This window comes from Strix uralensis, chromosome 4 (assembly GCF_047716275.1).
Source record: "Strix uralensis isolate ZFMK-TIS-50842 chromosome 4, bStrUra1, whole genome shotgun sequence".
Lineage (NCBI taxonomy): Eukaryota > Metazoa > Chordata > Aves > Strigiformes > Strigidae > Strix > Strix uralensis.
The window spans coordinates 29531037-29544761 of record NC_133975.1 but is presented as its reverse complement, the minus strand read 5'-3'; the positions used below and the strand labels follow the sequence as shown (position 1 = coordinate 29544761).

The 13725-nt window shown below is 38.1% G+C and overlaps 1 protein-coding gene across 6 annotated transcripts in view; it reads left to right on the top strand.

Moving 5' to 3' along the window:
• CORIN (corin, serine peptidase) overlaps nucleotides 1-13725 on the top strand; it is a 173940-nt gene that overhangs the window by 77453 nt on the left and 82762 nt on the right. For all 6 annotated transcript variants that reach the window (XM_074866115.1, XM_074866112.1, XM_074866113.1 and 3 more), the window contains exon 5: nucleotides 7313-7494. In XM_074866115.1, coding sequence (XP_074722216.1) covers nucleotides 7313-7494 — 182 coding nt within the window. The remainder of the gene's footprint in view (nucleotides 1-7312; nucleotides 7495-13725) is intronic.

The following is a 13725-nucleotide window of genomic DNA, read 5'->3' as shown; positions in this document are numbered from 1 at the left end:
AGTACCGTCACAGGCAAAACAAACTCAACTTGGGGAAAATTAATTTAATTTATTACCAATCAAATCACAGTAGGATAATGAGAAAATAAAAACTAAATCTTAAAACACCTTCCCCCCACCCTTCCCTTCTTCCGAGGATTAACTTTAGTTCTGATTTTCTCTACCTCCTCACCCTGAGTGGCGCAGGGGGACAGGGAATGGGGGATGCAGTCAGTTCACATGTCTCTGCTGGTCTTTCCTCCTTGGGAAGGACTCCTTGGACTTTCCCCCTGCTCCAGTGTGGGGTCCCTCCCACGGGAGAGTGTTCTCCACGAACTTCTCCAATGTGGGTCCTTCCCATGGGCTACAGTTCTTCATGAACTGCTCCAGCGTGGGTCCCTCCTACAGGGTGCAGTCCTTCAGGCACAGACTGCTCCAGCGCAAGCTTCCCCCACAGGGTCTCAAGTCCTGCCAGCAAACCTGCTCCAGTGTGGGCTCCTCTCTCCATGCATCCACAGGTCCTGCCGGGAGCCTGCTCCAGCGCCGGCTCTCCATGGGGTCACAGCCTCCTTTGGGCATCCCCCTGCTCTGGCCTGGTGTCCTCCCCGGGCTGCAGGTGGAGATCTGCTCCACCGTTAACCCCCATGGGCTGCAGGGCACAGCCTGCCTCACCATGGGCTGCACCATGGGCTGCAGGGGAATCTGCTCCGGTGCCTGGAGCACCTCCTCCCCCTCCTTCTTCACTGACCTTGGTGTTTCTCTCACATATTCCTACTCCCCTCTCCAGCTGCAGTTGTGCAGGTTTTTTTTTCCCTCTTCTTAAATAAGTTATCACAGAGGTGCTACCGCCATCGCTGATGGGCTCAGCCTTGGCCAGTGGTGGGTCCATCTTGGAGCTCTGTTGGACATGGGGGAAGCTTCTAGCAGCTTCTCTCAGAAGCCTGTACCCCCCCCCGCCCCCCCCCCCCCCGCTATCAAAACCTTGCCACGCAAACCCAATACAGTATCCAAACATTTACACTGCACTGTAATATTCAAATGGTGGACTGCATAAGCTAAACAAATGAGGTGAACTTTTCGTATTTGTGATTTTCTCATATAGATGTAAACAATTTCATATGCAGCTGAATCTTCTGAGAAAAATTACTTGTCTCCTAACATTTTTAGAAGCTTTTCAACTATTATGTGTAACTATAACTGTGTATAGTTATATTTTAATATAACTTTTTACTATTATTTGCAAAATTTCCATTGAAATGAATGATCAGTATGTTGAAAGATTTTTGGAAACAATGAGTCATATATTGAACTTTGCTATAGTTACATTTAAGAAATAAACATACTCATACTACTTTGCCTGATGGCTATATGTCAGGCTATAGCTGCAATGTGGTGCTTTGGAAGTTAATGATTTAGGTGTGGGTCGAAGAGTACAGAGATCATATTGAATACTTCACGCTTATGTAAAACTTCATCTGAGAGTCCTCAAAAACTCTGTTGTTTTTTTTTTTTTTTAAACAGCAGTCAGATTTATACAAATCGTAAGAGCAGTATAAATTTGGTTAGCTGTTGTAAACTCAAGTAGATTTCAGTCACAGACTTGTTAAATTCAAGTAATGTCCCTGCTATCACTTCGGCAAAAAAAAGTTAGTAGAATATACTGCCTTCAGATTACTATTTGTGATCATCACGTATGCTCCACTGGACCAGTGGAAACCATTTACCGTTAACGAGGTACAATCACTGCTTACATTTCTTTTCACTGTAATGTGATTTTGTAGTGTATTGTGTATTTTCCAAAAAAGTAAACAAAAAGTTAACTCCAAGCATATCAGTCTGAATAAATTAAATGGCTAGCACCCACAAATAGATCAAATCAATACTCCATTATGTGGCATCTTATTTCTTACAGATATTTTGGAACTCAAGCACCTTCTATAGTAAGTAGCGCTTTTTTTTGACATTTTCTGTATTAAGAAGCCTCTGTTGAACCAGTGGGTCTGCTCATGTGAATACCTCTGCCTACATGTGATTATGCTAATATAACTTTTTACAAGTAGTAGATTAGCTGGAGCTGAAAAGCTAAAAACTGTCCAAAACCCTAAATGAAATTGACTGGAGACAGCCGCTTGTCTTGCTAAATCCCTTTTATTTAGGGAGTTTCCCAGACTCCAGTCAGGAGGCAGCGATGGCTACTGCAGAGCTCTTGCTGTGCCCTTTCTTCCTCTCTGTATCAAATAAGTTCTGTAAAAACCAGAAGAGTGTTTTAGAACATCTTTATCTAAAGAGCCATTACAGGTCAGATAGTAAACTCTTAATTTGCCAGTACAATGTGCAGAACTAGTAAGTGGCAGCTCTTCCTGTCATCAAGAGGGGCCATTTGTTCTTGGTTTTGTACACTGACAGCTATGTGCTTTACGGTGCTGAAATTTTCTGCCTTTCAACACATTGCAATCTGGTGGTGAAAAGTATTATTTTAGAATATATCTGCTTCTTTCCGGGCAACAAGTAAGCTGCCAACTAGGAATCTGCAAGAGACAATTCTAGAGATAAAGGTCCTTGGCTTGTTTCTGAGATAAGTTCAATACTGCAGCATGTAAAGTGCATTATATAAAAGTCCTTAGCGTTACCTGGAGAATATATCTCTAAAGATATCTATTTTGAAACAGTGGTTCCAACTTGAGAATGTAATGAGCTCAGTAACAACACTGACAGCATATTTTGCTTTATACCAATTTCTTCATGTAACCACTAGTAGTCAGGCAGTTCTGGCAGCTTTCTATTCCTTGTTTGCAGGGTTTGCTGCTATATCATACAGTTGCTAATAGTACCGTGTTTTTCTCTATTACTGTAAAATGAAACACTAGGTAAGGGAACTGCTGGGTACCGTGGACTTCTTCAGTTCAGGCCACTTACTTGTGGCTGAACATGGAGTTCTAGCCACATTTTTGGGGTTTGCAGGTACAACAAAGAGAAAGATGATATGATCTGAGTGGTGTACTAGGAAAAAGATCTTTTCTATGGCATTATGGATCGTTACGAATGAAGCAAAACTGCATTTGCTAAAGGCCAAAAGGTTCTGCAGTATTTTAGGTACAAACTGCAAAAACTTGTGTTGAAAATTTAATCAGTGTAAGCGTACGGGAGAAAATATGTTAGATGTGGTATGTGGGATGTAAATGTGGCCTTGATGTGAAGACATGGGATGAAATGCAGGTTGACAGTGATCCCTTAGATGCAAACCTGAGTGACAGATTGACTTATTTCTCAAAATAGCCCTTTGTTTCCTCTCAAACACTAAGGAGACTGTATATCCTTACAGTAAATAATATGGTTAGGATTCAGTTATGCATTTGTAATTTTGCAGTAAATTAGCTAATTCAAATATGACAGCTTTCATTAATGACTAGACTTACTATAATCTACTTCAAGTAAATTGATATTTAGAAGTGTCTGTGTATGTGTTGGTGTATTTATATGTATTTCTGAAACTTCAAACAAATTATCAGAATTCTGAATTGTTCTTGGCTAGGCAATTTATTTTCTTTTAGGTAACTACTTCTGTAATATTTCTTCAAGTTATTTCCAAATTACAGTAACATCAAGAATTCGTGGTTTGCCCAACATTATGAAAAATTTCAGTATATTCAGTTCAACTTCCTTATTTTATGTTAGTTTGTGATATTTCTTTCAGTTTTGTTCTCATTTTCTATATGAATTTCCCTCAACAGACCAAATTTAATTACCTCAAACAGTAAATAATTTCATTTTACTGAAACTGTTTATTGTTATCATGATATTCCTTGTCTCTTCAGTGGAGCAGAAGTACATTGATTGTGTATTCAGAGCTTTATCTAGTTATTTCTTGAAAACATGCAAGGATGGAGACCACACAACCTCTTTGGATAACCTGTTTCACTCCTTGACTAATTTCATGCTGAAAAAGTGCTTTATATCCTGTCTGAACATCTCTTGTTTCAGCTTATATCTCTCATCCTCCCACCGTACACCACTGATTAGCTAGGCTCCATAATCTCCCCATGGGTCCTGAAGGGTATAGTGGTTGATGCCGTCCCCAAGCTATCTCTTATTCTGGCTGAAGGAGCCCAGTTCCCTCACCCTGTCCTGCAGGTGAATGTTCCAGCCTCTGACCAGTTTGATGTCATCTGCAAACTTGACAAGAGCACACTTGGTCACCTCCTACAGGTCCTTGATAAAGATGTCAAATAGGACAGGTCCCACTACTGTGTATGTAGTTATTTTATCATAACAGGCAATCAGGCTGCTCAGCCATGATTTACCTTTGATAAATCTATACTGACTGTTCCCAATCATCATCTTCCTGTGCCCAGAAATGTGTTCAAGGAGGACTGTGATTTTCCTCGGGACTAAATCAGGCTGACCAGCTTGAAGTACCCAGCTTGGCCTTTTTGGCCTTTTTTTGAAGATGGATGCAACATTTGCGTTTTTCTAGTTGTGAGCAACTACCCCTGACCTTTCAGAGATGGCAGAGATAGGCCTTGCAAGAGCACTGGACAGTTTGCTCAGCACCCTTAGATGGAGCCTCTTGGGTCCCATGGGCTTGTATGGGGGAAGTTCTCTGAGGCATTTCTTTATGTGTCAGCTGTTTCTGTAAGAGAGCCATACTTAACAGTTACATGTATTTCTAGGTCTCTGTACATGTTATTCCTTCCATTGAGAATTGGTTGACGTTTCCCACTTTAAGCGGTTTTGTTTCCTTTCAAAATATTATGACAATAATATTTTGAAAGGTCAAATGTAATGTTTGTTTAGCTCAAGGTCACTTCAATTACATCACTTCCTCTATGGAATCTTTCTGGAATTTAATGGCTGTGATAAGAAAATCATGTATGGTAATAGTGCTCATGATTATGATAAAGGATATAATTGTTTAGGTACAAGTAACTCTCTGATTATCTTTAATTTCAGTGCTGTTGATAATCTCAGCAGATGACCCTGAAGTTATAGACAGTGAAGACAGTGGACATTCACAACTGTATTTCTAAATTAGATAAGAAAATAAATAAAACCCAAGGCATACCAAGTCTTGGTGTTCACTGTTTAAAATGCATATATATATATATTAGTATAGAACAAAATATTATATTATAAAGTCAGAGGTATCATTAAGAAAAATACACATAAAGTTAACATGCTAACCATATTTTAAACATTGCATATTTTAGAAATTCATCATTCTTTTTTCGAAAATGACAAAACATGTATTTCAAGCTAAGTAAAAAAGTACAATTTATGTCATATTTTGTAATAAAGCAAAGCCAGAAATTCATAATAATGCTTTAAAAAACCGCCCACATTTTACTTGCAAGTCAGAGACAGAGTTACATTTTTTCATTATACTCTTAGGAATAAGTGCCCCAATTTTAATATTGCCTGAGAAAACTTGAACTGTTATAAATGTGAGTGAGATCTTTCCTGCTTAGAACCTGTATGCAACTTCTGATTTTTGGTCGTTGATTCAGAAGTTATGAATCACTAGCTTCCCAGTCTTCTGCTGGTAAATTTTTATAATATTTTAAGAAATCCTAAAAGCACTACAGTAAATTTGAGGAAGGAATCCACACACTGAGGAAATGTAGTGATGGGGTGTTGGGTACATACATGAGAGGTATTTTTTGCCATATGTCTTCTTTCTGTTACCTCATCCAGAAGGCTGACATAGTCTTCTGGCAAAGACTGCTCATATGTCTTGTCTTTCCTACTGTATATCCAGACCTCTCTTCTTCCTAATGATGGTTATGACACACTCTCTAACTCTAGAGATTATGGAAGGCTATCATGCTGCCAAGTTGGAGTTTTGATATTTATTCAGCGTGAACAGGTTGGTGTTAGTAGATGCTACCATCTAGCTGCATTAGTGCTTCTGCTTTCCAGCAAGAAGAGCTGGGTCTTTTTGACTTACCAGTCATATGGATGAGAAAAGCGTTTGTATAGGCAGGCAGTGTGTCTCATTTGGGCTATGTTCTTTGCTTGTGTGTGTGGACTTTCAGATGCAATTACACCTGCTTACTGAGGGGCTTTCCTCCACTGTATTCCAGAGATAGCTTGTGTTAGTCTGTTTGACACCTTTCTCGGGTAACAAAATACTTTCACAGATGGTGCTGATCCTTGCTGGGAAAGGCATTGAACAGTTCTTCTTTATAGCTAGGACTAATGTCCTAGAGCTTTTCCTCTGCTCCAGAAAAATTTTTTTCAGATAAAAGGTTAGTGGAAGCTCACAGTGAAGCAGAGAACTGTATGTGTGGCCACTCAGTTATTCCTGCATTACGCTGCAGTAGTCTATCCTGAATCACAGCTGCCACATATCAACTAACTTGGCCGAGGTTTCTTTGAAATGTCTTGTCTTTTCAAATCATGACTAACTTGGCTAGCATTGTGTTACCTGTAATCCTGTAACTTTACTTTTTTTATCCTTTTCCAGATCTACAGTAAATATGTTAATAGATTTTCTAGATTTTTTGCTTGACTTTGTTGACTCTAATTGTGTAGACCTGGAGACAGTTCACAGCTATCTATTTTAATTGGTTTTCCTATGTACATGTAAAAGAAGAATAAAGAAAAGATACATATGCAGATATATATCGCAGAATAAAAAATAGACAAGTATGCTGCATTTAAACTTGTTGTACTTTTAAAATTGCTAATTTATAGTGCTTTTCTTAAAAAACCCAATTCAAGTCATGTTGATATTTATTACATTTGATCTGACACTCAATATATTTAGACTCCTCAGGAGGAATAGTCATAAAGAGCTCATAAATGCTAGAAGAGGGTGATATAGTGCTCTCCATTGTGGGTTCCTCCAGTTTATGTCTGGTGGTTGTGGTTCTGTCCATGAGCAGATTCAGCACACTCAAGTTGTCCAAAGGATTATCCAGTCAAAAATATGAAAAGTTGTTTCCCAAGTTAATGATATTTTTATAAGCTCATGAAAGTGTTTGCCAAAGTCAGAGAGGGGTAGGTCTGCACAATTGTGGGGAAGAAGGAGAGAATGAAGGAGTAAGCTTTCTCCTGTGTGGTGTCACTACACCATTACATTGGTTCAGCTGTTGATGAAATCTCAGCTTCAGCTTGCACAGAGTTGAACTTAGAAACTGTTGTAGTTTAGCCTGAAAGCCAGAGCTGATGTCAACTTCAATGAATAATGAAGATCTGGCAGCTTTTTGGTGTAATTCTGTAGAACATAAAATTCTTAAAAAATGTTTATTACTTTTTTCTCTTTTTAAAAAGTTTTCACAATCTACTAGAGTTATAATCCTTTGTGTTTTTGTTCTCTGTCTCTTTTCTCCAGTCGAGACCTCTTGCCCTGCAGGACATTTTGTGAGGCAGCAAAAGAAGGCTGTGAACCAGTTCTGGGTATGGTAAATGCTTCTTGGCCAGAATTCCTGAAGTGCTCTCAATTCCAAAATGAAACTGAAAATGACACCACTACAAGGGTATGCTTCTCACCACACCAAGAAGAAGGAAAGCAGTGTATGTTTTCATTCTTAACTGTTTCACTATGTTCATGAGTTTCTATTTAATAATGTATTTTTTATTGTGTAGAAAAAAATCTGGGATTAAATTATTATTTCTGGTTCTGTTATGCTCCTTCACATTACTGTGATAAAGTCCAATTGTTGGTTATAGTTTTGCTGTGCTTTAATTGTTTATGCTGAACATTTTCAGGCTTTTTTGGTTTGCATCAAAAATTCTGAGCTGTTTTAAGGAAAGAAGGTAGGAGAAAAGTAATATGCCCTTTTAAAACGTTAAAACATTAACCTAACACTGCCAAGTCCACCACTAAACCGTGTTCCTAAGTGCAACATTTACACATCTTTTAAATATCTCCAGGGATGGTGACTTCATCACTTCCCTGGGCAGCCTGCTCCAGCGCTTGACAACCCTTTCGGTGAATAAATTTTTCCTAATATCCAATCTAAACTTTCCCTGGTGCAACTTGAGGACCTTTCCTCTTGTCCTATTACTTGTTACCTGGGAAAAGAGACCGACACCCACCTTGCTACAATCTCCTTTCAGGTAGTTGCAGAGAGCAATAAGGTTTCCCCTCAGCCTCCTTTTCTCCAGACTAAACAACCCCAGTTCCCTCCTCTGCTCCTCATAAGACTTGTTCTCTAGACCCCTCACCAGCTTTGTTGCCCTTCTTTGGATGTGCTCCAGCACCTCAATGTCTTTCTTGTAGTGAGGGACCCAAAACTGAACACGGTATTAGAGGTGCGACCTCACCAGTGCCAAGTACGGGGGGATGATCCCTTCCATAGTCCTGCTGGCCAGACTATTTCTGATACAAGCCAGGATGCTACTGGCCTTCTTGGCCACCTGGGCACACTGCCAGCTCATATTGAGCTGTCTGTTGACCAACACCCCCAGGTCCTTTTCTGCCAGGCAGCTTTTCAGCCACTCTAAATACAAGGCATTTCCATCTCCTCATAGTTGCTGCTCTGTTCTCTAGATACTAATCCAGGTGAGATCAGCCCTGAGAGTATCAAATCTGACTCTTTTTTTCTCATTGACCCCATTGCTGGCATCTGAGACTTTACTGTGGATATACATCATCCCACAAGCCTAAGTGACGGAGGCTTGTATGGTCCATCTGTGGGTTCTAACTTTGTTAATAACTTCTGGGTGAAATAAACAAGAAGAAATGATAATGATGAAAATTGTTTTTCAATTTATTTTAAAAACCCTGAGAAGTTATACCCTCAAACCTTAAAAGAATATGAGAATATATAGTGTATTTTTGAAAGTTAGTTAATGCTACAATTAAGATTGTATATCATGGATTATACTTTCTGATGCATAATGATGTAGCCCTAAATTATTGGACCAAGTCTTTTTAGCAGTTGGATTCTCTCCATCTGTTAGGGTGTGTTTTGAGGGGTCACAAAGTAAAGGCTGATGGACTGTGGAGACCCTAGCTGCTTATTGGCAGTTCTGACATCCTGTTGTATAAAACAAAAGACATTTTATATTCATTTTTTCATGAACTATTTTGCATAATGCTTGGATATGAATAGTTTTCATGTAGAATGATAGACTATAGAGAATATTTTGACTTTTTTTTTCTTTAAAAGAATGGTTTTAATGTGATTCCTCTATGACTGCAAAAGGTGAGAGTCCAGGTGCTCTAGGCTGTTTCTCCTACTGAAATAAATTATGCTGCACTTGAATATTTCTTTCTGCAATTTGTATATTTGAAAGAATTTGAAAGAATTCTCTGAACACAGTAAAACCAAACAGCAGGGGTCAGTTCACTGTTCCAGTTCCTTTTTACCTAGTGCTTAGGCCAGAGCGCTCTTCACATTCTTCTCAGGAAATTCCTGGAAATTCCAAGAGCATGTCCTTGGCATATGGCTGCTTATGTCTCAACTTTGTGGTTTCTTTTGGGGACTGATGCTTCCTGATTATGTGCAGTGAAACCCTCCCTGCCCACATATGCCTTGCATATAATTTGTTTTGTGTGATGATGTAATTCTCTTTTGGGGCTTTAGTTATTTCTTGTATTTATCAAAAATAAGGTCTGGCTGTTATACCTGCTTATTTTAGCACAGTATCACCCAATGCAAACCAAAATTTTCTCTTGATTATTTTTGACTGATTGTGACTAAATACTCTATATCCTCCACATTTTCTGAGTTCAAAATTGTCACTCCTCCAATAAGTCCTTGAACCTCACATGCCTTTCCAAGCTCTGTTGGAGAATGTATGCTTGACTGATCTAGTTAGAATCCAGAGCATTTATTCTGGGGCAATTACCAGCTTTCCTGAAAAATGTTTATTAGTTAGAATTGGGATTACCTAGCAGTTACATACTTGTACATGTGTCACTGCTGATATTTATCTCTTTATCTAGATTTTTCCTTCACAGGCATTGCAAATTGAGTGCACTTTACCACTGTGGAGAAGCTATTATGACATACATTCCTGATGTGATCGCAGATGTACTGAATGTACTGGAAAATCTTAGCCATGTGCCATTATAGTAAAACCATCTGAGTGTACAAAAATATGTCACAGAGGAAAAGATGCAGTTCTGTATACCGGGCTGCATCTGTCAGGTTGATACCATTTCACACAAGTGACAAGTGAATACGCAGTAGATGGGAAAATCAGCTACTCTGAAAATAGTTTTAGGAATCCAGCTGTTGAGATTTAAGATAGATGGTTGAACTGGTTTCACAGTTCTAATGAGTTGTGAGCATGTAAGGAAGTGAGGGGGAAGCATCATCAGTCATTCATTCCACATGAATCCAATAATGCATTCTGGGGGCGAGAAGTCTCAGAAACCTTCCTGGAGGCTGCTATACATATCCCTACTCACAGAAATATTCCATCTCTGTTTTTCTTTCTTTCAACTGTCACTGTGTTTTTCTGTTATTTTATTTGCTTTGACCTGCCAACATATTTGATGCTGTTAAAACTGTGGAGAAAAAAATACACAGTAGCTTGAATGAGAAGTAAGGCAACACAGTGAGCTGACTTGCATTAACATGCAGCACTTGCAAAAGCCCTGAAATTATTTTTCAGTTAATTTGAATGGTAAAATGCTTTCAAAAGTAGCAGTGAATATGATGCTTCTGCTCTTTATACAGCGAAGCTGTGTAAGTGACAGTATGGAACTGTCAATGTTCACTTTTGTATTATTAGTAAAGAGGCATTATGGCTGTCTGTTTCTGTTAAAAAATGGTGCACAAGAGGCCTGAACTGCACTTCATAGCCATGAGATTTGTAATAAATAATACTATTTAAGTTATATAAAAGACACAGTACATTAAAATTTAAATATAGAGTATGAACTCTATTGCATTGCTATGTTGCATATTATTTTTACTGTTCTTAAAGGTAAAAAAAGTATGTGACAAAACCCACAAACAGTGAGACCTTTTTTCCAGTGAGAAACTGTTTTTAAATAGCTATCAGTTGTGTCATGTTCTGAAAATATTTTTTCATATCATTTTTCCAAGAACAAATTTAGTTTTGTCTTAGAAGATTTTATTGCTCTACAGAATTTCTTGCAATGTTTCAAGTAGTGAAAGTAGTGAAAGTTAAATATATGAAAGTACATTTTTTTCAGATACCTTTTATTGCAAATCCTCCTGAGATCACAGTTTCATTCCTATTGGAATGAACATTGTGGATTTTAGTCCTGACTCAGATTTAATGGAGACATTAACTTACTGGTTTTTTCTTTGTCACTTGCTTGAAAGGTATTGCTCATTTATTTGTTTAATTCTTTTCTGAACAATGTAAGAGAGGGACTTGACATTCTGGGTATTCTAATAATTGCTGTATGCTACGAATGCATATGCCTTCCTATTAGTAGTTAAACTTTAAATCTGTAAAAAGGAATGAGTAAAAAAAAAAAAGAATCATGAGAAGGGATGAAAGTAAGTAGGTAAGTATGTGTGTAAGTAACACACGATGTTATAAGTAGCATTAAATTATAAGTAACACAGAACTTTTCTGTTCTGTAAGACAAATCTTTGTGAATTTTTTATTCACTGGTTGTTGCAGCAGTTTTTCAGTTGGATAAAGTATTTTAATTAACTTTTTCTGGTTAGAAAAGCTATAGTAGTTGGTGAGCGGGAAAGCCATTGCTGATAACCTGGATAATCTCCCTTCTTGGGAAAAACATAGAAATTAATTTTTGTACATGTTGATAAATGCCCTGCAATGTTCAAGGGCATGAAAGGGCTAAATGCATGTATAATTGGAGTGAGCTCTTTCAGCTGTTTGAAGATGCCACCACAGGAGCTCTTAGCCTGGTTTAAGCTGGATAAGAAACATTTAATTGGAGCACCACATTAAGAATATTAGCAATAGTCATTAACAGTTAATGTATAACATTTTACGATACTGTAGAAACAAATAGTTAATAGATGTATTAACACCACAATTAGAGACTTCAGCAGTACTTCTCTCATAATAGTATTGCCTTTACCCAAGTTTAGCTTTGAGTTTTGCAGTAACTCAGCTGAACAGTTCAAACTTTCTTCTTGTGGCTATCATCATACGTTATCTTGTCCTGCATAAGGTGCAATAGTGCAAACAATACAGAAAATACTCCAGAGAATTAATATAACGTGTACAAGGAAACTACTAGTTCTCTTAACCAAATATGCTTAACTAGTTCAGATCTTGTTTTGGTTTGTTCCAAGAATAAAACACCAATTAAAATTGTTCTGATATACTCTTTTTTTCCCAGTTTATCTTCCAGGATTTTTCACACTGGTATTAATTTAGAGCATTGCCTTTGAGGAATACCTTTGAGCAGAGATTCAAAGGCAGTATCTGGTTACAACCAGATATTTATTTTTCTGTTGGCAATGTGAAGCTAATGATACATATCCAATAGAGAATTTATTTGAGAAAAAGCTTTTAAAATCAGGAAGGCATTATCTTTCTTTTGTGCCTTTGCATTCACTTAATGCAGTGGAAAGAAAAGAGAGGTGATCTGTGTGTGTGTAACATTGATACTGACCAGCTGCAAAAACAGCAATAGTGGAGTAATTTTTTGAGGGAGACAAAATGTTTTTCAGGATTGTGGTAGTGTTTCATGTGAGGAAACATTCACAGTTGAAAAAATTATTGGCCCCAAGCACTCATCCTTTACTTCTGTTGACTCTGCATTATATTTTATTGTGTCCTTTGATTTTGTTTTTTCTCACATTCTGCCTCCCCCACCGTTTATCTCTGCCTGCCTTCCTGTTCTTTGCCTGTTTCTTCACCAGCTTGGAGTTTCCTACGTGGCCTTTTTAGGCCACTTCACTTGAGTGGAAGAGAAAGGTCTTTTGTGTTCTTTCTCCCATGGGGTTTTGCATTGTAAGGTAATGGAGGAATGGACAGTTTCCTGGGGGGAAGGAGTTGCCAACTTTCATAATTCTGTGATCATGATCCTAGTATCAAAACTTTATAGAATTGACAGCTACAAGATGAATACACTGTACTGCAGAGTACATAGGGTACAGAGAGCAGGTGATGAAAATTTGCGGGCAAGAGAATGAATACAGGGATTTCTCTGTGTCTCACTGTGCTATTGTGACTGTATTGAGTCAGATGAAAAGTCCATCTACCTTGTAATGCTGACTCCAAAAGCTACCAAAATCAGATGCCCAGAGAAGAGTAGAACAGGGCAAGGCTATGGGGCAATACTTTTCCAAAATACTCCTGTATTTTTCATCTGTTTAAGATTCAAGGACTTCTCTGTAATTTGTGACCCACCATAGATTTTTCTTCTATTAATGTATCCCTTTGTTTCATGGATCTGTGTACATTTTAGCACCTGTAGTATCCTGTTGCAGTGTTACAGCTTATGTATGCATTGTATGAAGAGTATCCCCTTTTGGTTGTTTTAAAGAAAATTTTATTTGATACCTCCTACGTCTTTTATAGCATTAGACAGTGAATGTTGTCTTCACTTTGAAAAAAAATAGCAGCACTTTTCATGGTTATTTTCACAGATACACAGTGCTTTGTCTTTTGCTATACCTTGAAATGCAACCAGATGTCGGTCTTGAGGATGGTAGAATAATATGTTTATTTCAGTCTGTGCTATCTGCAGTTTTCCAGGGACCCACCCGCCTAATCTTCCATAGATGGCATTCCAGTAATCTAGCTGGGAAGTACAGCACATAAATGGTCTTGGCTCCTCAGAGACACTCTTGATAGTACACCAGACCCAGGTAAAATAAAGCACTTTTTGCC